This window comes from Sorex araneus, chromosome X (assembly GCF_027595985.1).
Source record: "Sorex araneus isolate mSorAra2 chromosome X, mSorAra2.pri, whole genome shotgun sequence".
In the NCBI taxonomy this organism is placed as follows: Eukaryota; Metazoa; Chordata; class Mammalia; order Eulipotyphla; family Soricidae; genus Sorex; species Sorex araneus.
In genome coordinates, this window is record NC_073313.1 from 268,517,946 (window position 1) to 268,542,325 (window position 24,380).

General features: G+C 63.7%; 1 protein-coding gene across 1 annotated transcript; it reads right to left on the reverse strand.

Annotated features, from left to right (window-relative positions):
* Positions 1 to 3,179: 3,179 nt before the first annotated feature.
* WNT11 (Wnt family member 11) lies at positions 3,180 to 22,699 on the reverse strand. The gene is made up of 6 exons (XM_055122671.1): positions 22,479 to 22,699; positions 18,884 to 19,018; positions 11,778 to 12,013; positions 8,779 to 9,056; positions 6,186 to 6,478; positions 3,180 to 3,696 (listed from the first exon to the last, which is right to left on the reverse strand). The coding sequence occupies exons 2-6, from the start codon at positions 18,964 to 18,966 to the stop codon at positions 3,522 to 3,524; spliced, it is 1,065 nt and encodes a 354-aa protein (XP_054978646.1). The 5' UTR covers positions 18,967 to 19,018; positions 22,479 to 22,699; the 3' UTR covers positions 3,180 to 3,521.
* Positions 22,700 to 24,380: the final 1,681 nt, after the last annotated feature.

Genomic DNA, 24,380 nt, shown 5'->3' on the forward strand with positions numbered 1-24,380 from the left:
AGAGGCTGGGGTGGGGGCACAGCCGACTAGGATGTCCTTCTGCCCACCCCGGGTCAGGCCTGGGAGGCTTCTAGGGGGGCATGGGCCTCCCTATCCAGGACATCTCAGGTGGAGGAGTCTGGGGTCCTTGAGTCCAGGCACGCTGGCACTGAGCCCCAAACGCTCTCTGGGGATGGGGGGCGACGGGGGCACAGCATCTGCTGCAGCACGAGCCCCCACCCTGCAGTGCAGCCCAGCGGGGGAGGCCGCGGGGACCAAGGGGCCGGGAAGGGGCCGGGGAGCCGAGCGGATATTGATTTGGGCTACGGGAGCAAAGGGGCCCGTAAAACAAGGCCGTTAACTCGGCAGAAACCAGCCATCGAGGCGGGTGGGCGGCCTGGCGGGCGGGTGGAGGGTGACGCCCCTGCAGCCAGCGCCCCAGTGTGGAAGATGCTCACGTCCCAGACCTGGGCCCCAGGCAGCCTGGCGGGGGTCCCGTGACCGACCTCTGGCCCCTGCATTCCGGACACTCCCTCTCTGCCCCCACACAGAGCCCTGCTCTCTTTCCTCCTCCGGAGTAGCTTGCCAGACCCAGTGCAAAGAACACCACCTCCGGGAAGCCCTCCATGAGGCTCACTCCTGACCACTGACACTGACAAAGACTCAGTGTCTCTCCACCTTCTGCCACTCTGGGCTCAGGGCTCAGGGAAGGGGGCACCACCTCACCGGGGGGTCCTCGGCTGGGAGGGACGGCTGGGACTGGCAGATCCGCTGTCCACTGGGGAGATGGTGTCCAAAACCCGGGGAGGGGGCAGGCCCAGTTCCTGTGACAAGCACCCAGGATCGGAGCCGTGCATCAGTCCTCCCCCTTGCAGGCACCCCTTGGCTGACCGCTGGGACAGCTCAGCGGGACCTGCGGCCTGGACGTGCAGTGGCAGTGGGGGCGGGCTGCGGGCTGGTGTCCGGGGGTCTAGCCTGGGGCCCGGCCCTGCCCTTCCCACTGGCCCCTCAGACACAGTAGAGGAGACAGGAGGCGGGAGGGGCCTTCCTGCCTCCTCCCCCACCCCTCCACTTACTGGAGTCTGGGGTCCTGGGCGGGGCGGGGCAGTGCAGCCGCCAGCCAGGACTGGGCCACAGCAGGGCCAGTGTGCGGGGGGCCACCCACCCCCCAGCCGGCTTGTTTCTCTGGCCTGACCCAGCCTCCCCCGAGGCTCTTATCTGCCTCTTCTCTCCATTCCCACCACACTAATCTCGCCCTCTTCGGCCGAGTTCCTGTTTGCTCCCAAGCGCCCTGAGTCGCCCTCCCCGGCCTCCCACACCTGCTCCTTGGGGGGCCTGGACCATCCTTCCTGCCCAGTTCCCATGTCCCCTGGCTCCGCCAGGGCCCCAGGAAGGAGCTGAACCAGCTTGAACACCGCGGTCCAGGGGGCTTGGCCGTTCTTTGGGGTGTCTGGGGGGCGTCTGCGGCTTCCCACCTGGTGGGCTGAGGATTCTCACGCTCAGACCCCCAGAGCCAGAAATCTCCAGCGACATCGGGGACCCTTGTGTGGTGTCACGAAGCGGCCGGCATTGGCCCTGCATCAGGCAAACGGGGTGGGGGGGGCTGCTGAGAGGGGCGCTGGTGGGGAAGCGCCTCCCCTCTGCATGGCCTGGTCCCCTCACCTGTCAGATGTCGGAATACTCAGCCGACAGGAGCACGGCTGGGGCCACAGTCCGGGGCCACTCATCAGCCTGCCCTTGTGACGGGAGCGTCCGCTCCGCCTTCCCCACTTGCCTGCCCTGGTCGAGAGCCAAAGCATCGGCCAGAGATGTCCCGGGGCCTCCGCTGCAGCCCGGGCTGTACTGCCAGGCTGGCCCGGCTCCCCTGGCCGGCAGCCACACCCTCTGCTCTTGTGTGGCCGCTGGCCTGGTTGGCCCAGTCTGGGAGAGGCCCCAGACCCGCTGAGCACTGCGTGGGGAGGCAAGCAGACAAAGAGATACGGAGGAAGCCCTGCAAGCCTGTATTGCTTTATCTGGCCAGAACTCCAGATTCCAGGTTTCCGGGTGTGTGGGGCAGGTCCCTGAGGGAGCCCCAGAGGAGGCCTAGCTAGTGGGGGAGGCAGACAAAGTCTCTGCCTTCACTCCGCACAGTGGCCCCAGGAACTTAGAGGAGGCCAAAGGCTCAGATTGGGCTGGTCAGGGAGGGCTTCCTGGAAGAGGGGACATTCAGCTAGGCCTGGAAGGAGAGTGGACGTTTACAGCTGCTAGGACTGCTCTCAAAGGCCCCAGGCTGGGCAGGAGCCGGGTCATTGAAGGTTTTGTGGAGAGGGTCTGCTCTCTCGCTGTGTGCAGGACAGAGCCGTGCGCTTCCTCAGGCCCCGCCCGCACCCCGCCTCTCCCAGCTTGGCCCTGGCTGTCCCTGCCCAGCCAGCCCTCCCAGCGCCCCTCAGAGTCCAGAGGCTCCCTCCGCCCCCTCAGCACCCTCCATGCCCAGACCCCGGGGCCTCCACACCCGCCACGGCAGGCACCCCACGGGTCCCCATCGCCCTCCTCCAGCTGTAACCCTGGCACCCTTTTAGTGCTTTCTTGGGGGAGGGGACTGCTTGGGACACACCCAGCAGTGCTCAGGCCTTTCTGGCTCTGCATGAAGGAATTCCTGGCGGTGCTCTGGGGACACATAGGGTGCCAGAAATCGAACCTGTGTCGCCCGCGTGCGAGACAAACACCCTCCCTGCTGTGCTGCTCCTCTGGCCCACCCAACACCTCTTGGACAAGTGGGGAAACAGAGGCTCGAGTGTGGCAAAGCCTTCTCCAGGATCACACTGGGGTCTGGGTCTGCCTGGCCCCTGGTCCCCCTCTCCAGGTCTTTGTCCTCTGTTTGGCACGGGGGGTGGGGTAGGGGGTGCTGTTCTCTCAAGGCAGCGCCTGGGTCCAAGGACAGCCAGGTGGGGCGTCCCCAGGAACAGGAGCGGCCAGCTGGGCCAGAGGGGGCGGAGGGCATGTGTGTGGGGTCAGGGCAGGGATGCCCAGGCCCCAGCATCCCCCGCGCTCCCTCGAGGAGGCCCGGCAGGGCAGGCCAGCTGAGGTTCCCGGCATTTATTCCATACAGCTGTTTCAGACGCTTGTTTAAAATAGAGATCATCATCTATATATATTTATATATATATAAAATATATAAGGAGGAATTGAGGCGAGCCACCCCCCAAGAAAAAGCTGTTTTATAAATATTTCTGTAGCTCCCACATCCCAGAGGAAGGGAAAAAAGAGAGAGATTAAACAAAACAAAACAAAAAACATTTACAACCCAAACTAGTGGTTCCATGTGGTGGGCTGGGGGGTTCCAACCTGGACGGGGGGGGGGGCGGCCTGGGCTCGGTGGGCAGAACATTCAGAGGGGGACAGTCCTGGCGGCGAGAGTGTCCGGCGTGAGGGTCGCCGGTCCCCCGCCCCTGGCTTCTCGGGCCAGCCTGGATGCCCGCGAGGGTCGCCCCGGGCTCAGTCAGTTTCCCCGGGCGGTGCCTGTGCTGTCCAGCCCCGCTGGCAGGGGCAGTGGCCGGCGCGCCTCACTTGCACACGTAGCGCTCCACGGTGCGCTCGCAGCGGCGGCAGGTCACGTAGCAGCACCAGTGGTACCTGCAGTGGCACCGCTCCACCACGCGGTCCGTGTACGGGTTGTAGCCGCGGCCGCAGCACATGAGGTCACAGCTGTCGCTGCCGTGGGACGTCTTGTTGCATTGCCTGCGGGGGGCGGGGAGGTCAGAGCTGGCGGCACCCCCTCCGCAGGCCCCGCCCCGAGGCGCACTCAGCACCCCACACCTCCGGGAACGTCAGTGCCACTCCTCCCCGAGCCCAGGCTGCGTCTCTACTGGGCAGCTCTGGGGGGCGGGGCGTGTCCTGCCGTTACCGTCGTGCTCAGCAGGGTCCAAGCTCACCCACCAGCGTGAATTCCCACCCAATCTTTCCTTTTGCTTGTTTCGGGTCTGGGGGCCACACCCTGCAGTGCTCAGGGAGCACTCCTGGCGGGGCTCAGGGGACCATGTGGGAAGCCGAGGTTCGCATGCAAGCAAGCACCCTCCCCGCTGGACCATCGCTCTGGCGCCATTCCCCCGGAATCTTTAACTTGTTTAATTTCGGAGCAACAGAAGTAAAGCTGGCTTGTACTGTACTCTGCTTTTTTTTGCAGGGAGCGGGTTCTCCCAAGCTGGGCTCCCGGCACCATTCTAGAGGAATCTCCGGGCCAGCTGGGCTGGCAGGCCAGTGCCAGGGCCCCAGGATGTCAAGGGCACCGTGGCAGAGCTGGACGCCTCCAGTGAGGGGTCTGCTGCTCTGAGCTGGGGCTGCCAGGCCTCTGTTGGTGTCTGGGCTGAACAGGGACAGGAGGGACCCGGAGAAAGGACACAGGCCCTGGCAGAGGCCAGTGGCACTGGGTGGCACAGGCTGGGAGAAGGAGCACTTGAGGGAGCACGGACTCGTGAAGGCTGAGCTCTGGAATCCTGTGTGCTGAGGAGACCTCAGTCCCCGGCCAGGAGCGCCCCCAGGGACAGCACCTGTGCACCTGTCTTCAATGAAGAAAACTTCCTTCAAGCCCAACCCCCTAACTGGGAACACCACTGCCCCCTCCTCCAGGAAGCTTTCCTGGATCTTCAGTCTGGGTCAGGGCCTCACCAGGCTCTCCTTGCCTCTGGGACATCCTCTGTGACAGTTTGAACATGGGGTGTCCCCATCCCTCCCCTGTACCCATGACACTGCATGACACTAGCGTGTTGGGAAGGACCCTGGGGTTCTTTGTTATAGCAGAAAACGTGGATTGACACAGATGTTGGCGAAGGCCACCTCAGAGGCAGAGCTGAGGTGGAGTCCCAGGGTGGGACGGTCAGTGGCCAGCACTGCGGGCTGGGGCGCAGGCAGCTGAGAGAGAAGAGACACTGGGGTCAGGGTGCTGGGCGGGGCCGAAAGCAGAAGGGGCAGGCCCAGAGAGACACAGAGCCTGCCATGAGGGGCGAGGTCAGGGTGGGCAGCGTCCCCCCACCAGACACACGGACCCCCATGGACACCCCTAACCTGCCTCAGTCCCCGGCCCGCTCCCTCCTGCCCCTGGCCTGAGCTGCTTCCATCCTCGCCCTCCTGACCCCCTCAATCTGGCCTCCAGATGGGCGCCTGGGCCTCCTCGCAGAGCCGCTGGCCAGGGCCATGCGGATGGGGCCCCCGCAGCCCCCCTGCTCTTGGAGACAAACGTGGGCTGCGGAGGAAGCAGGGGCTGGCTGGGCCCCAACTATGTGCCAGACGCGTTCGCAGACACCCTCTTTCGGCTTCAATATTCTTTTCACCCGCAGAACAAGAGTGTTGTGGAATGCTATTAGGGCTCCTTAATAAAAGGGTTCCCGGCCAACACCTCGGGGAAACCCGGCCGGCAGGCCCTCCCTGCCCGCCCCGGCCAGACTTTCGTATGTTCCTTGGAAGACACAGGAGAACTTCCCAGAGCAGTAGGACTGTGGGCCTGCCTGCCTCTCTCAGCTCAGGATGGCAGGAACACACAGTGGGTCTGCAGCCCCACTCTGCTGGGCACACAGTGGGCCTACAGCCCCCCCATGGACACACAGTGGGTGCAGAGCACCATCCTAGCGGACACATAGTGGGTCTGCAGCCTCACCTTGCTGGTCGGTCACATCATGGGTCTGAAGTCCCACCCATCGGGCACACAGTGGGTCTGCAAACCTACCCTGCCTTGCACACAGTGGGTCTGCAGCCCCCGAAGGCACCCTCCCTGGTGGAGACCCTGCAGTGGCAGTGTTAGGGCTGTGGAGGCGCCAGCCCTGACTCTGTGGGGGGCGCAGGAGGGGTAGGTGTGTGCTGGGGCAGTGTACAGCAGGCCGGACTGTCTGAAGAGTGGCTGCCCCGGCAGACTTTCTGCCTGGCCCCGGCTGTGCCGCCCCATCCCGCCCTGCCCCGCCCGTCCCGCCCTGCTTCATTGACCATGCTCCCCTCCCCCTCCCCGAGCCTCAGTTCCTCATCTGTCCAATGAGCAGGTGTGGACATTTGTCCTTCACTGATTCACCAGGTGAACGTTTCCTGGGACCCCTGAGCCCCGCCTCTTGCCATCTGTTCCCATGAGGGGGCCTCCACCAGTGTCCAGTCCCAAGGGCCCCTCCTGATGCTCAACAGCCGTGTCCCTGAGGCCCCGGGACCCTGGCACCCCCCCACCACTCCATGGGCTTGGGTGCCCTTACCTGTCCTGCGTCCCCTGGGAGCCCACCTTCTCGTTCTTCATGCAAAAGTCGGGCGAGCTCTGCAGGTACACCAGCTCCGAGTCCTTCACGGGCCGGATGTCCAGGTCCTTGGGTACCAGGTGCTTGCGGGTGCCCATGGGCCGGTGCACCACCTTGGTGGCCGACAGGTAGCGGGTCTTGAGGTCGGCAGCCACGTCCCGGAGCTCCTGCAGCCCTCTCCAGCAGGTGCGGATGGAGCAGGAGCCCGACACCCCGTGGCACTTACACTTCACCTCCAGGGCCGCGCGCAGAGCCTGCGGACAGGGGTCGCGTCAGGCTGCGGCCAGAGTCCCCTCCCCACCCCCCGGGGCCCTCTCGGGGAGTCCCCAAGTCTCCAGGGAGGGGCTCTGCTGCTCTGAGGGGGGGCCACAGAGTTGGGGGGCAGGAGGAGCCGCACTGGCAGCGCTGGCAGCTGAGTGCCCTCCCGAAGGTGGCACCTGGGGCACCGGCTGGCTGGGCGGACAGGCACGGTGTTGGCATGGCGGTGGCATTATTCCTCTCATTTTTATTTTTTTAATTTTATTTTTGCTTTTTGGGTCACACCTGGCGATGCACAGGGGTCACTCCTGGCTCTGCACTCAGGAACTACCCCTGGCGGTGCTCAGGGGACGATATGGGATGCTGGGAATCGAACCCGGGTCGGCCTCGTGCAAGGCAAACGCCCTACCTGCTGTGCTATTGCTCCAGCCCCATCCTCTCATTTTTAAAAGGGAAACGGGGGCTCAGCGAGGTGGAGGCCTTGCCCCAGGGGACACAGCGGGGAAGCCTCAGAGTGACTTTGTGCCATGGTCTTCCTCTCCCCCAGACTGGGGCTAGGAGGGCTGGAGGAACCAGAAGGCAGAAGGGGCGCTCTGGGCAGGAGGGGGCGCTGGGACCCCCATGGACAAGAGTGGGGCGCTGGGGCCCCTGAGGGCCTCTGTTGGAAGGGCTCAAGGCGGCAAATGAGGTTCTGTAAACCGTGGAAGTGGAATCGTGACAGGCCGGACTGGTCCTTCCAAGGAGTGACCACAGCAGCTCTGGCTACTCCCTGGGCCTCAGTTTCCCAGAGCGGAGGTGCGAGGCCTGAGGCCCACACCCAGCTGGGCTGTCACCCTCCATACCTGGCACGCTGGGCCCAGCCCTCTGCCCACCCTGGCCTCGTATGGATGAGGAAACAAGCACACAGAGGTCAAGGACTTGTCCCAATTCCTTGGTGGGTTGGCAGGGAGCTGGCCTGGGTCGTGAGCGAGAGGGAGGAGGAGAGGGAGTCTGGCCACGGCGCTGGACCTGGCAAAGCCACAGAGCACGTGGTGGATAGACATAGCCACGCACCACCACGGCGTCCCCAGGGCAGGGAAAGTTGTGGCAGGAGCGAGGGGCTGTAGGGGTCTGTCCCTCAGAAGATGGGGCTGCGGGGGTCTGTCCCACGGACCACTACTCAGTTCCTTGCCATGGGCCCCAGGAGTGCACTGTGGAGTGAGGGGTGCTGGCTGCTCAGGCCTGCACTTGGGTGCTGGGTGGGGGCTCACTGGGTGTACCCGGATGGGGCACCGGTGTCCTGTGGTGCTGGCAGGTTTTCTAAAAACCCACAGTATGACTCAGTTTCCCCAACTATCCAGAAACAGCCGGCACACCCCAGAATCCTCTGTGCTGGGGCCCCCAGGCTGGCTCTCTGGTCTCTGGCTGAGCTCCCCATGCTCCCCCCACTCTTGGAGCACCTGTGAATCGAGCCCACAGCTGTGGAGAGCATGTGGCTCCTGAGCCTCAGGAGAGGGGCGGCAACTTGGGGGGCCCTGGTGCTCCCACAGTGGGGGCTGTGGCCTCAGGCAGGAAAACCAACCCTTCCCGGCCCAGTGTCCGGCCCAGGGTCCAGCCCAGGGTCCCGCGGCACGGAGCAGAGCAGTTCTGCAGCTCAGTTCCTTTTGTTTGTCTGGGGGCCACACCCAGTGATGCTCAGGAGTCACTCCTGGTGGTGCCCGGGGAACATACAGGGTGCGGGGATTGAGCCCAGGCTGGCCACGTGCAAGGCAAGCGCCCTCCCCGCTGTGCTGCCCCCGCTGTTAAAGAAGATCCATTCTCGTCTGCACATGCTCACCCAGCCCTCGATGGTGCAAGAGGGAGGGCCGTGCTCGGGGCTGGGCTGGGCTTACAGCCGGGGGCACCCTCTGAGATCCAAGGAGAGAGCACCCTGGGGTTAGTCTCTGGCCCCGTCCCCGTTCTCCCCCCGCGCCCCCGCCCAGCGCCCACCTCCAGCCCCCTCTGAGCCTCCTGCCCCACACAGCGGTGACCCCCGGGGAAGGGCCTGATTCCACGGCGGGCAGGGGCGGAGGACAGCCTTCAGCACCAGAGCCAGGCAGGAACTCGGGGGGGCACCTTTGTCTCATCCCCAGTCCCGGACCCCCAGAGAGAGGAGGAGGAGGCCCCCAGCTAGAGAGGGCAGAGCTGAGGGTGGGGAGCGACATGCCAGCACGGGCCAACAGGGGCCCGCCCCCCCTCCCCCGGGGCCCATGGTGGCAGCCCGCTCTGGGGGTGGCACAGCACGACCTCTGGGGCAGGGTGGGTGGGGGGTGGTTACCTGTCTCCCCACTTCACTGTTGTGTAGACGCATCAGTTTATTGGCTTGGGATCCTGTTTTTTTCACCTTCATAGGAGCATCGGAAAACTTGGCCCCCATGAGGAGCCCGTAGCCGAGGTTGTCCGCGCAGCCTCCCCAGCGGTTCCCGGGCCCGGGAGGCTCACCTGGCACGGGGCCGCAGGAGCAGCCGGGCAGCTCGCCGGACGTGCAGGCCCGGGCGATGGTGTGGCTGATGGTGGCGGCCGACAGCGCATACACGAAGGCCGACTCCCGGGTCCCTGTGGAGCCGTGGGGGCAGGGTCAGTGGCTGGGCCGGACCCGGGCACGTCCCCCCAGCCCTGGCCCGAAGGGGGCAGGGGCCACTGCAAGTGGGTGGGGCCAGGGGAGAGCAGAACAGTGCTAGGAGGGCACTGGCCATTTCTCACCAGCTGTTCACTCCCTCTCCCCACCCTTCCCTCTCTCTCTCTCTTCCTCCCTCCCTCTCTCCCTCTCTCCCTCTCTCCCTCTCTCCCCCTCTCCCTCTCTCTCCCCCTCTCTCCCTCTCCCTCTCTGTCTTTCCCTCTCTCTTTTTCTCTCCCTCCCTCTCTTTCCCTCTCTCTCCCTTCCTCTCTCTCTCTCCCTCTCTCTCCCTCTCTCTCTCCCTCTCTCTCCTCCCTCACTCTCTCCCTCTCCCTCTCTCTATCTCCTTCTCTCTCTCTTTCTCTTTCCCTCTCTCCCTCTCTCCCTCCCTCTCTCTCTCTCCCTCTCTCTCCTCTCTTTCTCTTGCTCGCTCGCTCTTCCTCTCTCTCTCCCTCTGTCTTTCTCTCCCTCCCTCTCTCTCTCTCACACTCACACAGAGCCTCGCATGCCCATGGCACACCCTCCCTCACACCCATCATTCCCCATCCGCAGGCCACCTGAGCGGCTGTAGCAGAAGCCAGGCCACCCCTCAGGGGATTCCTGCCCTGAAGCCCTCGGGCTTGACACTGTGCCCCCAGCCTGAGGGCAGGGCCCGGGCTGGCCCGGTCTGTGGGCGGGAGGGGCCAACAGGAGCCCGCACGGCGTCAGCTCGGTGTGACCCCCACGCCAAGGCTGTGTCTTCAGAGTGACACACAGACACATGGGGGCGGGGGGCAGAAGGCAGAGGAGAGAGGCAGCTGCCAAACAAGGGCTGCGGATGGCAGGTGGGCCGAGCAGGGGCCTTCTCCCTTGCCGGAGCACTTTCAGCGGGAGCCCGGCCCTGCCCACACAAGAAGAAGAAGCCCCGGTCCCTGAAGAAACCTGTGGTCTCGGCCCAGCGCAGGGGGGAGCCCTAGTGATGGCCCATGGGGTGCCTGAGCGCTGGCCCATCTTTCTTTTTTGCCTCTTTTTGGTGCTTGGGGGCTGCTCCGGCCCAGTGCTCAGAGCTATAAGATGCCAGGCACGGGGCCTCGGAGCTCCACATACAAAGCACCTGCTCCAGCCTGTCCAGCTCCTGGCCCTGTTCTTCCAAGCAAGTCGCCACTTTCCCAGCAACCCTCGCGGTAACACCCACCTGGGGCTGGCTTTGGAGTGTAGGTGACTGGGAAATCCTGACCTTTGCCCAGGACTGGACCAAGATGGGCTGTGACCAGGGCAGAGAGGAGCCCCAGGAGCATATTTCTGACCCCTAAATTTCTGCCCCCTCTTCTTATACTTCGGGGTCCCAGACCTAACTTAGAGGCATCTCCTCCAGGAAGTCTCCACAGATGTCCTTTGGTCCCTGCATCAGCTTGTGCATCGCCCAGCAACACCCATCAACGCATCTGTCCGGACTCCACTGCCCACCTCACGTGCTCCCTCCAGAGAGCCCCGAGCCCAGCCACCCTTCACTCACACGTCTTGCGGCACACACATTTGTTGTACTGACCAAAAACTCACACACCGACCGACAACTCACACACTGCCCCCCACCTCACACCCCGCCTCATACTTCACACCCCGCCCCACACCTCACATCCTGCCACTCACCTCACAGCACCCCACACCTCACAGCACCCCACACCTCACACCCCGCCCCACACCTCACAGCACCCCACACCTCACACCCCACCACACACCTCACACCCTGCCCCACACCTCACACCCCACCCCACACCTCACAGCACCCCACACCTCACACCCCACCCCATACCTCACAACACCCCACACCTCACATCCTGCCACTCACCTCACAGCACCCCACACCTCACAGCACCCCACACCTCACACCCCGCCCCACACCTCACAGCACCCCACACCTCACACCCCACCACACACCTCACAGCACCCACACCTCACACCCTGCCCCACACCTCACACCCCACCCCACACCTCACAGCACCCCACACCTCACACCCCACCCCATACCTCACAACACCCCACACCTCACATCCTGCCACTCACCTCACAGCACCCCACACCTCACAGCACCCCACACCTCACACCCCGCCCCACACCTCACAGCACCCCACACCTCACACCCCACCACACACCTCACAGCACCCACACCTCACACCCCGCCCCACACCTCACACCCCACCCCACACCTCACAGCACCCCACACCTCACAGCACCCCACACCTCACAGCACCCCACACCTCACAGCACCCCACACCTCACACCCCGCCCCACACCTCACAACACCCCACACCTCACAGCACCCCACACCTCACAACACCCCACACCTCACAGCACCCCACACCTCACAACACCCCACACCTCACACCCCGCCCCACACCTCACAGCACCCCACATCTCACACAGCATCCCGCAGCTCACACACTGTCCCACACTTCACAAGCCGTCCCACACCTCACACAGCATCCCACACCTCACATACTGTCCCACACCTCACACCCTGTCCCACACCTCACACGCTGTGCGTCTTGTTCACTGATTCCAGCCTGTGGCCCTGCCCTGCCTCGATCCGGGTCTCCTTCTGTGTCTTCTCCATGCACTCCGCGCCCCTGGCTGCCCCTCACCCCCGCTCTCACCCACCACGTGCCCCGCCCGCTCCTTACCTCTCTCGAGGTCAAGCAGGTAGTTGGGGGCGAGCTCGATGGAGGAGCAGTTCCAGCGCATGTCTGCAAAGGCCCTGCGGCAGGCCTGCACCACCTCGCGCGCGGCGTGCACCACCGTGCGCATCAGCTCCAGGTTACTGCGGCACAGCTGCACCTGCGCCGACACCAGCCCCTCCAGCTGCTTGCAGTGCTGCGTCTGGTTCAGGGCCAGCGCCGCCGGCGTCTTGGACAGCGCCCTGCAGGGGGAAGGCCACAGCCGTGGCAGGAAGGCTGTGAGGGCCCGTGGGGTCCGGGCCTCTCCCTGGGGGTGGGGTCTGGGAACTCCTACAGGCAGGAGACAGGGAGGCAATGCACTGCCGCTGTGTGAGCTCGGGCACTGTGCTGTCCCTCTCTGGGCCTAGCTAGGACAAAGGCTCACCCCCCCTCCTGGAGCTGTACTCTGGTCACGTCCCGAACCACACAAGTTTCACAGCTCACCAAGCTCTGGCGTCCTCTCGCATAAGCACCCGCCTCCCCAAAAATGTGCCAGGCAGACACAGCCCTGAGTGCGAGATCACGGTAAGCGCGTCTGCGAGCAAGCGGACCATTAACCCAGGCCGAGCCGATAAGCGAGCTGGGAGCTTTTCATCACCGCGCCGTGTAATTATTAAACTCGCCTGCTAGGCTGTAAACCCCGCACAAAGGGCTTTATCGGAGGACTACAGCGCTGTTCAGCCCCCCGGGCCCCACAGGGCAGCCCTCGGTCAACACAACCGAGAGTCTAGACCCGGGTCCAAGGTGCCGTCTGCTTGGTGCCTGCAGTGGTTACCTTGGTTACCTGGGCCTTTCAGTGGCGGGTGGCTTCAAGGCTGCACCCTGCCATGCTGGGGCTGCAGAGGGGGCACAGAGGGCGCTGTGAGTCAGACCTGGATCAGGCACGTGCCCCCTAAGTGCAGTAACGGGCCCCTCATGTCTGAGCACGGACTCTGCCGTTAACCTTAGATAATCGCCTCTCCCTGTGGGCCTATCCCTGGAAACTATTCTCTCTTTTTGTTTTTGGGGTCACACCCACCACTCCTGGCTCTGCACTCAGGAGCACTGGCAGTGCTCAGGGGACCATCTGGGCTGCCGGGGATTGAACCTGGGTTGGCCGCGTGCAAGGCAAACGCCCAGCCCGCTGTGCTATATCACTCAGGCCCACTGGGCACTGACTCCCTATGCTCAGTCAAGAGCAACATGACGCAGGTCCTGTCCTCAGTGAATGGCTGCAGAAACCTTGGAGAGCTCGGAGGCAAAGGCCCAGGGGTCCAGCCCAAGGGAAGGCAAAAACTTTGGGTACCAGCTGTGTGACCTGGTCAAAGCACTAAACCTCTCTGGTCCTCACGGTCCCCTATAAGATGATTTCCACTATTTGTTTTTATTGGATTACCATGAGATACAGTCATAAACTTTTATGATTACGTTTTAGTCATAAAATGATTGAGCACCCATCTCTCCACCAGTGCACATTTTCCACCACCATTGTTCCCAGTGTGCCTCCCACCACCACCCCCCACCTCCCCCCTGCCCCTCACCTCTGTGGCAGGTACATTCCTTCTAGAAGAACTCTCTCTAATTTTGGGCGTCATGATTTGCAATACAGATACTGAGAGGCCATTATATTTGGTCCTTAGGCTACTTTCAGCACGGGATCTCCCATTCCAAGCGATCCCTCCAGCCATCATTGACTTGATCCCTTCTCTATCTCAACTGTCTTTTCCCCCAGCACATGAGGCCGGCTTCCAAACTGTGGAGTGATCCTCCTGGCCCTTGTCTCTACTGCCCTTAGGTGTTAGTCTCCTATTATGCTACTTCATATTCCACAAATGAGTGATTTCCACTTGCAGGGTGACAGGAATGAGCCTGAGAGAATGCTCAGGACTGGGGCTGGAGCGATAGCACAGCGGGTAGGGCATTTGCCTTGCACGCAGCCAACCTGAGTTTGATTCCCAGCATCCCATAGGTCCCCTGAGCACTGCCAGGAGTAATTCCTGAGTGCATGAGCCAGGAGTAACCCCTGAGTATTGCCGGGTGTGACCCAAAAAAGAAGAGAGAGAGAGAGAGAGAGAGAGAGAGAGTGCTCAGAACTACAGCATGTGTGTGGAAGGCCTAGGTTTGATCCCAGACACTGCATGGTCCCCCGAGCACCGAGCCAGGAGTAATCTCTGCACACTGACGGCTGTGGCCCCAAAACCAAGAAGGGAAGCCAGGGGTCAGAGCGATAGGGCGCTTGCCTTAAACACAATCGACCAGGGTCAGGGCTGAACCCCCTCTCCACCCCCACTGGCCCATCCCCAACTCCCGGACCCCAAGCAGGGAGACGTCGGTAGACCTGGGTGCACGTCTGGAGGAGTGGGGAAGAGCAGAGGTGGTTCCGTAACCTAATGGGACTGCCCCGTCATCCCTGGCTCCCCACCCTGGGGCCCCTCCTCGCAGCCTGTGCAGGCAATACCCATTGAACAGCACCCCCTGCCCAAGTAAGCATTGCCCTTGTGGGTCGTCCTGTTCCCAGGGCAGTCCAGGGCCAGCCTGCGGGGGACTGTGCCCCTTCTGTAGCGAGGGGACACTGCTGCCCCCAGGCGGGCTGCTGAGCCCTCTGATGCCATCACCCTCTGCGGCTCTTGACCCGCCCGCCCTGCCAGCCAGTCCTGCCCTCCCAAGGGAGGGGGCATGAGATGCCACAGTGCCTGCATGCACCTGGTCCCTGGGGGCGCCACAGCGTGAACCAGCTCCCAGCTGTCTCCCAGGATCCCTGCTCACAGCGGGGGAGGCAGGAGGGGGGTCTGGACCCCTGCAGGGCCGGCTGGACCAGGCCATCCCCCAGCACTGCGAAGGTCAAGGCCCCCAGGCTCTGCACTGGGTCATTAGCTGAAGCCACTGGCCGTCTCTGTCCATCGCTAGGGTGGCCAAGCGTCAGCCTCCCAAAGGCCAGGGAGGGGAGAGATGCTCCCAGCAGACGGAAGCGTCTGGAGCCCCGGGGAGCTGCGGGAGCCAGTGATGGGGCGGAGCGTGGGCCGGTGGGAGACGCGGAGACAGCCCAGCATTCCACCCCAGGAGGGCGATGCGGTCATCTGGTAATTAGCAGTAATGACCGTCTCTAAGTAGGGCCCCTCGGGGAGGCAATCAAGGAGGGGGAGGAGGGGGAGTCGCCGTCTGGACATCCCGACCGGCCGCTGCAGACCCTAATTGAAAACATTTTGGTTATCTGGGGGTGGGGACATGGGGGAGAAGGTGGACGAGAGGACAGGAGGGGACCGAGAGTTCACAGGCGCCCAGGCCTGTGTCTGGGGGTCACCGGGGTGGTCTCCCATTCAGGGCTGGGGCTTCCCCATCGTCCAGATGACGGGCAAGAAAGGGCGGGGCCTGACTGTGGGCACGGAGCTAAGCTACAGCCACCTTCTGGCTAGCCGGGCCCCTTCCCTGACACCCCCCCATTTTAGAGGGGAGCAAACAGGCTCAGAGAGGCCTGACAACAGGGTCGTGGGGTCCAGAGGGACCCAATTCTCCTGGCTGATCTGGGGTCCACACCGGGCGGCTGACCTCCCCTTCCTGCAACTTCCCCTCCAAGAGGAAACCCACTCCCGGGCCAGGCTGCCACTGACGGGGCGGGGAGGGCACCCGAGGGACCCAGGGCCTGGGAGGGGTCCCCAGGCTGGCTTTTACCCAGCCCACCGCTGCCCCCTCTCCCTTACCCATGCCAGAGGGTTTCTGTGTTGGCTTTGCCCCCGCTGCGGTGCGGCTGTGTCAAACACCTCCTTGACCTCTGTTGACCTTCTGAAGCCCGGGGAAGCAGGAGTCCCGGACAACAGCCCCGCTCACAGTGGCCTCTGAGGCTCAGGGACTCCCGGGCCTTTTCTGCTTTTCTGTCTTGGCTGGGTTTGGACGGGGTCTAGGGCTCACATCCAGTGATGCTCAGGGCTTATTCCTGGCTCTGCACTCAGGAATAACTCCTGGTGGGGTCTGGGGATCCTATGGGGTAGCAGGGATCGAACCCGGGTTGGCCAGGTGCAAGGCAAACACCCTACCCACTGTACTATTGCTTCAGCTCTTTTCTGCATTTTTGTTTCTCTGGGGGCCATGTCTGGTGGTGTTTGAGACGGCTCCCTGGGGTTCTGTGTGTGGGAGGGGTTGACCAGCCATGCTCGGTGCACCATACTGCCCCAGGACCAAACCCAGGCCTCCCACGTGCAAACCACAGCCTCGCCCACTGAGCTCTCTCTGGCCCCCTTCTCTGCATGGCAGGAGCGGAAGCAGGATGCCCTCACAGGGCAGCCGGGAGAGTTCTGTTGTTGCTGTTCGGGGGTAGGTGTGCCCAGCGGTGCTCGAGGGAGCGCACAGTGCTTGGGATCAAACCCAGGTCTCCTGCATGCACAGCCCACATGCAACCCACAGAATTATCTCTGCCCTCCCTAGGGGGCCTTTCGGGGAAGGAGGCTGGGCCATACACAGTGGTGCTCAGGGCTTACGCCTGGCTCTGTGCTCAGGGATCTCTCCTAATAGGGCTCTGGCTACCATATGGGGTGCCGGGGATTGAACTGGGGTCAGCCTCATGAAGGTAAGTAAGTACCGTATCTCCTTTACTCTCTCTCTGGGCCCAGAGGGAGATTTACATAAAATAATATACATAAAGCACTCAAACCAGAGCCTGGCATTGGCGCGCACGCACACACACGCACACACACACACACACACACACACACACAGATGCACAGACATGCACACGCAGTGGTTATTCTTGGGGGGTGGGGGTGTGTTTGGGTGACACTTGGCAGTGCTCAGGGCTTACTCCTGGTTCTACACTCAGGAACCACTCTTGGCAGGGTTTAGGGGACCGTATGGGGTGCTGGGATCTACCCCAGACCAGCGACAGCCAGGCAAGTGCCTTGCCCGACGTGCCATCTCTCCGGGCCCCATCGCAGTTATTCTTAGATTCCTGCTCCCCTCTGTCCTCTAAGCTCCAGCATGAGGCTGACCTTGCCACTGGGCTCTGAGTTCATGGCCACCACCAGCTAGCTGTGTGACTTCGGCTTCGTGGCTGAGTCTCTGACCCTCAGACTCCTCGTCTGTAGGACGCCCGATACGACTACCTCCCACCTCCCCCTCATGATACACAGTTAAACGAAGCGTTGGGAACAGGGGCGGGGCCCTTAGCTGCAGCTAACACATGCCTGCTCCTCGTAGGCCCCGCCCTGCCTCTGCCTTCTCACCTGCTTCCTCCTTCCTCCTTGGCATTCCCTCCTTCTGATCTCATTCCCGCCTAGAAGCCCAGTCCAGACCCTCTGGGGACAGATCTACCTGCCACTCCACAGCTTGCGTGGTCCTCTCCCAAGGACACGGCACAAAGTCCACTGGGGAGGACTTTTGGCTTGGCAGTTGCTGGGTTTGGGTTTTGTTTTTTCTATTTCCTTTTCCTTGTCTTTCTTTCCTGTGGTGCTGAGATGGAGCCAGACCTCACACACTGGAGGCACATGCCCCGCCTGGAGGAGCCCCCACCCTCCCTCTCTCCCTCCCTCGATCTCTCTCTCACTCCCTCCTTCCCTCTCTCTCCCTCCCTCTCCCCCCACTCTCCCTCTCTCTCTCCCCTTCCCTCTCTCCTTTCCTCTCTCCCTTCCTCTCTCTTCTTCCCCCTCTCTCTCCCTCTCCCTATCTTTCTCTGTCTCTATCTTCCTCTCTCTTCCTCTCTCTGTCTCCCTCTCTCTCCTTTCCTCTCCCTCTCCCTCTATCTCTCTGTCTCGATCCTCCTCTCTCTCCCTCCCTCTCCCTCTCTCCCTCTTTCTCCCTCTCTCCCTCTCTCCCTCCCTCTCATCCCCCTCTCATCTATGTGCTCAGCTTCCCCAACAGTCTTGGCTCTCATGTGCAGCCTACGACTCACTCTGGGCTGTCCCCTGTGGTTGGGGGCATCGTGGCTGCCATCTGTTCTGCCACGTGGCAGTGCAGGGCAATGTGCAGGCCCCATGTGGAGCCTCAGCATCCACGAGGCCACAGGGGTCTGGCCCACTAGGGGTAGACCGCCTCACCCCTGCCCCCGCCACGCCTGCCCTGTGTTCTGCAGCTGAACCTTTTCCTCCCTGGACGCCCCCCCCCCCTTTCCCTATCTGAGCCAGCAGGGTCAGGACTCAGTTCAGAAGTGGCCAGCAGGGCAGTGCCAGGCCCCAGCAGCAGAAGGCTGGTGTCTGTGGGGTCCTGGAAGGAACCAGGGTGGGGAGTGGGAGTCCTGGAAAAGCCCCCCCCCACACACACACACACTCACACACACCGCCTAGGCATCTCCTTCCAAACAGGACAGGCAGGAAGCGGTTCCCCATCCTGAACCATCAATTAATCAATAACTCAGTCTCACTGGGGCAGTTTGCGGGTGGCCCAGCCAGGCTTACCCTGGCCCCCGGAGCTAATCCACTGACCTTCCTCCCTGCCCCTCCCTGCCCCCACAGACGGTGCCAGGCTGGTGTTATCTGCAGGCACCCGCCCCACCCTGGAACTCTGTCTTGACTTTCCCACACTCCCCCCTGCATATGCCACCCCACAGACTCCGGAGACTCCTCACTCTGGCCAGGGGTACCCCGTCAGAAATCCTCCCAGAATACGGACCCCCATCAGGCTCCTCCCCTTCCCGGGCCCCCACCAACTGGACACATAAGGGATGGAGGAGGGTGCATTTGGAGTTATTTACTGTGGGGGCTGATCTCTAGATCAGAGAAGGGCAGCTCCAGGGGAGGGGTGCGGGGTGCGGAGAGGAGACCCCCAACCAGGAATATCTAGTCCAGAGCCCAACCTCCACGTGTGCCTTTACAGGGGCTCTTCCACGGCTGCCCCCCCGCCCCTCCCCCCCCCCCCGGGTCTGAGCTGAGGTCCAGGCTTCTAACTACTCAGATGGATGACCTGGCGGCCCCAGGAAGCAGTCCTGAGCACAGAACCCCCGTCCCGGCTCCGACTCAAAGCCTGCGCCCCTGTCCCGCAGGTCTGTCCCCGGGGCCTCTGCCCTAAGCCTCTGGGCACCTCGCTCCCCACATCCCGTCCGACCCCGCGGTAAGGACAGTCTCCACAGGTAGACCCCCGACTAAACTCGGGCTCCCGGGCCCCCTACTTACAGCCACTTGATGCCGGAGCACACGCCGGTCTGGAAGGCCAGGGCGAAGAGCAGCGCCTCGCAGAGCCGCGGCCGCGCCCTCATGGTGGCGCGGCGGGCGCGGGGCCCGCACCGTCCAGCAGCCGGATCCCGCCGCCTGCAGCCGGGGAGAGCGGGGGGCGTGAGCGCGGCGCGGGCGCGGGGGGCGTCTGTCTTCAGATTACAAAGGAGGGGTCGGGCCCGCCCGGGACGGGACGCCGCCGCCGTCTGGCTCGAATTAGGTGCGGCGCGGCCAGGGCGGGTCCGGCGAGGGCAGCCTGGACCGCCGCTCCTCTGCGCCAGGCGGGCTGGCCCGGGGTCCGGCTGCCGGGGAGGGGCCCGGCTGGACCCCGGGGAGAGGGGCACTGGGGCAGAGGCGGCGAGAGGTGCAGAGACACCCCGGAACCCGGAGCCAAAGGGACAGGGAGAAACGGGCACGGGGACGCGCACCTCGGGCGGGACGGAAAGGAGCGGGCCCCGGGGGCGCGGGCGGTTGGCGGGAGGGGCCGCGCGTCCGGCGTCCAGCGCCAGGTCATCTCGGCAACGCTGGTGACTGCTGGCGCTGGCCTTTGCGTTCTCCCGCCCCGCTGGGCCTCGGGGTACCCCGTCTTCAGTTGGGCGCGCTGCTGTGATTGGGGTTTACGGAGAGCCTTTTCCGATCGTGGTGGCACTGGCTGCTCCTCGCACCCCCAGAAGCCGGGAGCCGTCGCGTCCCTCGTTTCGCGAACGGGAAACCCGAGCTTCACCATCCACGGAACCTGACTGTCCGGCTCGGCGACCACCCAGCGGCCGCGAGAAGACAAGATGCAGGGGGCTCTCTGGGCACCAGGGGAGGATGCGCAGTGGGAGGGCGACGGTCTCTGCACGGAGATGGACGTTCAGGCCCGGGGTCCCCGAGTCCCCGTGGTGGTGATGGGGTGGCGAGGGATGGGGGGCTTCGGGGTGGCCTCGCCGGGAAGCGCACGGGCTGGCACCATCCCGCGTCCGGCCGCCAGGCGGCGCCCGGATGCCGCAGAGCCGCGGAGACCCCGCCCGCGCCGGCGCCGCGGAGCAGTGCTCTCTGGCTCTTTTTAAAGTTTTTCTTCTTCATTCTCACCACATTCATTACTTTCCCAGCTTCCCACAAATTGTACCGACACCTAATGTCGGCCCGGAGATGCCCAAGTCCCGTCCCTCTCCAGAGGGCCGATTCTAGACAGTGTGAGGGCGCTGGGCAAGCAGCGCGCTCCTTCGTTGGGGACACTGCAGCGAGAAGGGAGCGCGGCGTGAGCTTGCGCAGCCTCAGTTTCCCCTTATCGACACTGGACTGCAGCCACCGTCCCCGCAGGTCCTGCAGCTTCCTTGCAGTCTGCGAGCCTGAGCGCCCGCTATTGTTCGTGTTTGGGCCACACCCCGCGGTGCCCAGGCCCTACTCCTGGCTCTGCGCTCGGGGATCGGGCGAAGGGTGCTGGAGAGGCAAGCCCGGTGGGCCGCCCGCTAGGCCGCCCGCTAGGCAGTGCCCTCCCCGCTGCACTGTGGCTCCCGCCCAGCCAACTTTCCACTCTCACCCACACCTGCGTGGGGTGTGCGGACGCACACCCACACATCTGGACCCCCACTGCTCGTGGAATGTCCAACGTAACCCAGAGGAAGGCAGAGAGGAGACACGGAATTACACCTCCCACCTCCAGAGCCCAGCATCAAGTGCCCAACACAGAGGCACCTACTACAGACCAGCCTGGTCAAGCCACGGAGGTGCCAAGGGGGGGGGCTGTCACTGAGCGCCCCTTCCCACCCACCCCACACCCAAGCCCTTGTTTTACTGGCTCTGAAAATAGACCACGTTCTCAAGACCCAGAGGAGGCTAGGGAGGCTGGGGCGGGGAAAAGGAGAGAATCAAAACTCTAAACTCTCGCCAGGCTCTTTGTCACACCCCTCCCCAAGTGGGGTTCTCCTGACTGCCCCAACACTTCTGGGAAGCGGGAAGGGGCTGCATGAAGGGGGGTAAGGGATGAACTAGTGGGAGATGATGGTCTAGCCCAAATACCAGAGATCCCCCTCCCATCTGCTTCTGGTTCTTTCCAGGGCCGCTGCATCCACCCTGGACCTCTGGGTCCCCACGGAGCCATCCCATCTAGGGTGCCCGTGCCCTGGTCAGCCGCATGGCCAGCCTGTGCCCCGCTGCTTTCAGAGAGCCCCCGGCCGCCAGGGGGCGCTGAGCCGGGGTTCGAGGAGGTTTCGGCAGTGGCTGAGCACCGTGGGGCCGCTTAGCAAGTGCCTTCCCGAGCCTGGGCCTCAATGTCCCTGTCTGGGGGTGAGGTCAGGCGTGGGGGCAAGTGCCCTCTGCGCCCAGGCTGTAGAAAAGTCACGCACTTGTCACTAGCAGCCCGGAGGGTGCGCCGCAGGGGCAGGGTCGTGAGCAGACCTAGGGCCCCTTCTCCTCTTCTCCTCCCCCAGCCCCTGGCCCTGTTGGGCGTCTAAGCTGCTCCGCCTGCAGTCCGGGAGAAAGGGCACCGCCCGGGCAGTGCGCACCCCCGCTCCAACAGGTGGTTGGAAGGACTCTGGATGCCCCGCTGCCAGCACTGCCAGGCTCCCTGGGAGCCAAGGGGGTGGGCACCGGCGGCACCTCCCGACCCCTGGAGCCGGGTCTGGCCCGAGCGGCCCCACGCACGCCGGGGCACTGGCGGGGTAGTGTCCTCGCCGCGCCTAAGGTCGGCGCTGAGCAGCGCCGGGACCCCGTGAGCCGCGCACGCCCGCGCCGCCGCCTCAAGGTTACCTGCAAGGCCCGGCCCGCAAGTCGCCTTTGCCCCCAGCCCCGGGCCTGGCCATGGGTGGCTCCCAGCTCGGTTGCCAACCGCGCACCGGCTGGTCCCCGAGACGCGTTGTTTGGAAAGTGGGGGAGGGTGGGGTGCGGGCACTCGGGGGACCGTTCACGATCCCTCTGGAGCCCGCCTCTGCTCCTGAGTCTCGGAGGGCACGTCAGAGCCCGGAGGTGGAGGTGTGGGGCCGGGCCGGGGTTCCAGGGGCCGGGAGGGACTCTCCTCTTCACCACCCACCCCCACCCCACCCCACCCTGGAGCTCAGGTCCGTAAACAAACTCTGGGCTCCGTTCCCTCGCCGGCGTTCCTGGGAGCGCTTCTCAGAGCCCAGCGCCGGCTCTCCCACTCCGCACCCCCGCATCTGGCACGAGCTGCCACGGGTCTGCCTTTTGCCACCTTCTCTCCGCACACACCCTCTGCCCGCCCGCGGGATCCAAGTCCCCCACCCGCGGGAAGGCTCCAGCGTGACCTCATCCGCGGGCCGGCGGCGAAGGAGGGGGTCGGATCGGGCGGAACCGGGCCGGGCAAGCTGGCGTCGGAGCTCCGGAAGCGCACAGCCCCGCTCCATCGCGCGTCCCGGAGAGCCCGCGCCCCCCGGGGCCCCGCGGCCGCGCTCCCGAAGGGACATTCCTCGGGGTGCGGCGGAGACGAGTGCTACAGCGCGCTCCGTTCGCTCTCTCGCTTTGCACGGGGGTCTAAGTCGCTCGGGACGGGACACTGGACATCCCGTCCAGCCTCACCCCTGCCCTTGCCCGCCCGCCGCCGCCCGCCTCGGCTCACCTCCTGGAGCGCTCGCTCCGTGCGCCCCGATGGGCCGGGCGGGCCCCCAGTGGAGCCGAGCGCCCTGCCGGCTGGGCAGGCGGCCAGGGAGGCGCCGTCCGGGCGAAGCGGCGAGGGGAGGCCGGGTCGGGGTCCGGGCGGGCGGCGGGCGGCGGGGTTCCGCGGGGACTCCGGCGCGGACTCCGAGGGCGCTGGGCTCCGGCGCGCGGCTGGCTGGCGCTCTCCCGCTCTCGCCGCACGGTCTGCAGCGCCGCCGGCCAAGCGGCTTTATAAGGCGCGGGCAGCCGCTTTGATCCGCCCACGTCAGCGCGCAGAACCCCGGGTGGCTGCAGCCGTGCGGGGGGCGGGGTCCTCGAGGATGCCACGGCCCGCGGCGCCAGCCGCACCAGCGGGCTTCGCGCCCCGGCCGGTGACCGAGGGGCCGCGCTGACGGCCGCTGGGGGGTGCTAAGCCGGCCCGCCCGCTGCCAGCGAACTCGCTGCGTGCCCGCGACGCGTGCCGGCCAGGTGGGGCGGGCTTCTCAGCCTCGCCGAGCCGCGCGGGAGCCAAAGCCGGCCCGGGAAGCAGGACTGGCTGGAGGCCGGTCGGTTGCTGGGTCCTGGGTCCAGGGAGCCGCGCGTGCGCCCAGATCTGTGCTTCCGTTTCATCTCCCTTGCTCTCTGCTCCCAGTTTTGGAAAAAGAGGCGCAAGGGACGTTCCCGGCTCTGCTTTGAAGCAAGTTGTCAACCTTCGGCATCCAGAAGGACTCTGGGCTCCTGTGTCCCACCCCTACCCCGGTGGGGTGACCAGCAGGACACTGAGGGTTGATTCCTTTGAGGTCTAGTCCTGGCCCGGACTGGCGGTGCGTTTAGGGGGGTAGCTTACCTGCACAGGTAGGTGGGTGCCGTCCCCCCACCTCTTGGCTATGCTGACTTACCATGACACCTGGGGCCCCATTTCTTTTTTTTTTTTAATTAGTGAATCACAGTGAGGTACAGTTGTAGGCTTACAGACTTTCATGCTTACTGTCATACAATGATCGAGTACCCATCCCTCCACCAGTACCCATTTTCCACCACCAATGGTCCCAGCATCCCTCCCAACCCCCACACCACCCCATCCCCTCCACCCCACCCCGCCTCTGTGGCAGGGCATTCCCTTCTGCTCTTTCTCACCTTTTGGGTGTTGTGGTTTGCAGTAGAGGTATTGAGCGGCCATCATGTTAGGTCTATGGTCTACTTTTGGCATGCATCTTTCAACCCTAATGGGTCCTCCCAACATCCTTTACTTTGTGTTCCCTTCTCTATCTGAGCTGCCTTTTCCTCCAGCATGTGAGGCCGATTTTTCAGGCCGTGGAACAAACCTCCTGGTCCTTATTTCTACTACTCTTGGGTATTGGTCTCCCATTCTGTTACTTAATATTCCACAGATAAGTGCAATCTTTCTATGCCTGTCCCTCTCATTCTGACTCATTTCACTTAACACGATACTTTCCATATTGGTCCACTTATATGAAAATTTCATGACTTCATCTTTTCTTTTTTTTTTTTTTTTTTTTTTGCTTTTTGGGTCACACCTGGCGAGGCACAGGGGTTACTCCTGGTTCTGCACTCAGGAATTACCCCTGGCGGTGCTCAGGGGACCATATGGGATGCTGGGATTTGAACCCGGGTCGGCTGCGTGCAAGGCAAACGCCCTACTCGCTGTGCTATCTCTCCAGCCCCCTTTGACTTCATCTTTTCTAACAGCTGCATAGTATTTCATTGTGTACTGAAGTTTCTTCAACCAGTCATCTGTTTTCAGGCACTCGGGTTTTTTCCATATTGGCTATTGTAAACAGTGCCGCAATGAACACAGAAGTGCAGATGTCATTTTGGCTATAAGTTTTTGCCTCTCCAGGATATATTCTCCTGGGGCCATTTC

Excerpts from the sequence above, each read along its gene's own strand:
- WNT11 (XM_055122671.1), bottom strand. The coding sequence starts at position 18,966 with ATGAGGGCGCGGCCGCGGCTCTGCGAGGCGCTGCTCTTCGCCCTGGCC. Across the intron at positions 12,014-18,883 it reads TGCTCCGGCATCAAGTGGCT|GGCGCTGTCCAAGACGCCGG; the intron begins GTAAGTAGGGGG and ends TTCCCCCTGCAG. Across the intron at positions 9,057-11,777 it reads CCTGCTTGACCTCGAGAGAG|GGACCCGGGAGTCGGCCTTC; the intron begins GTAAGGAGCGGG and ends ACGGCTCCACAG.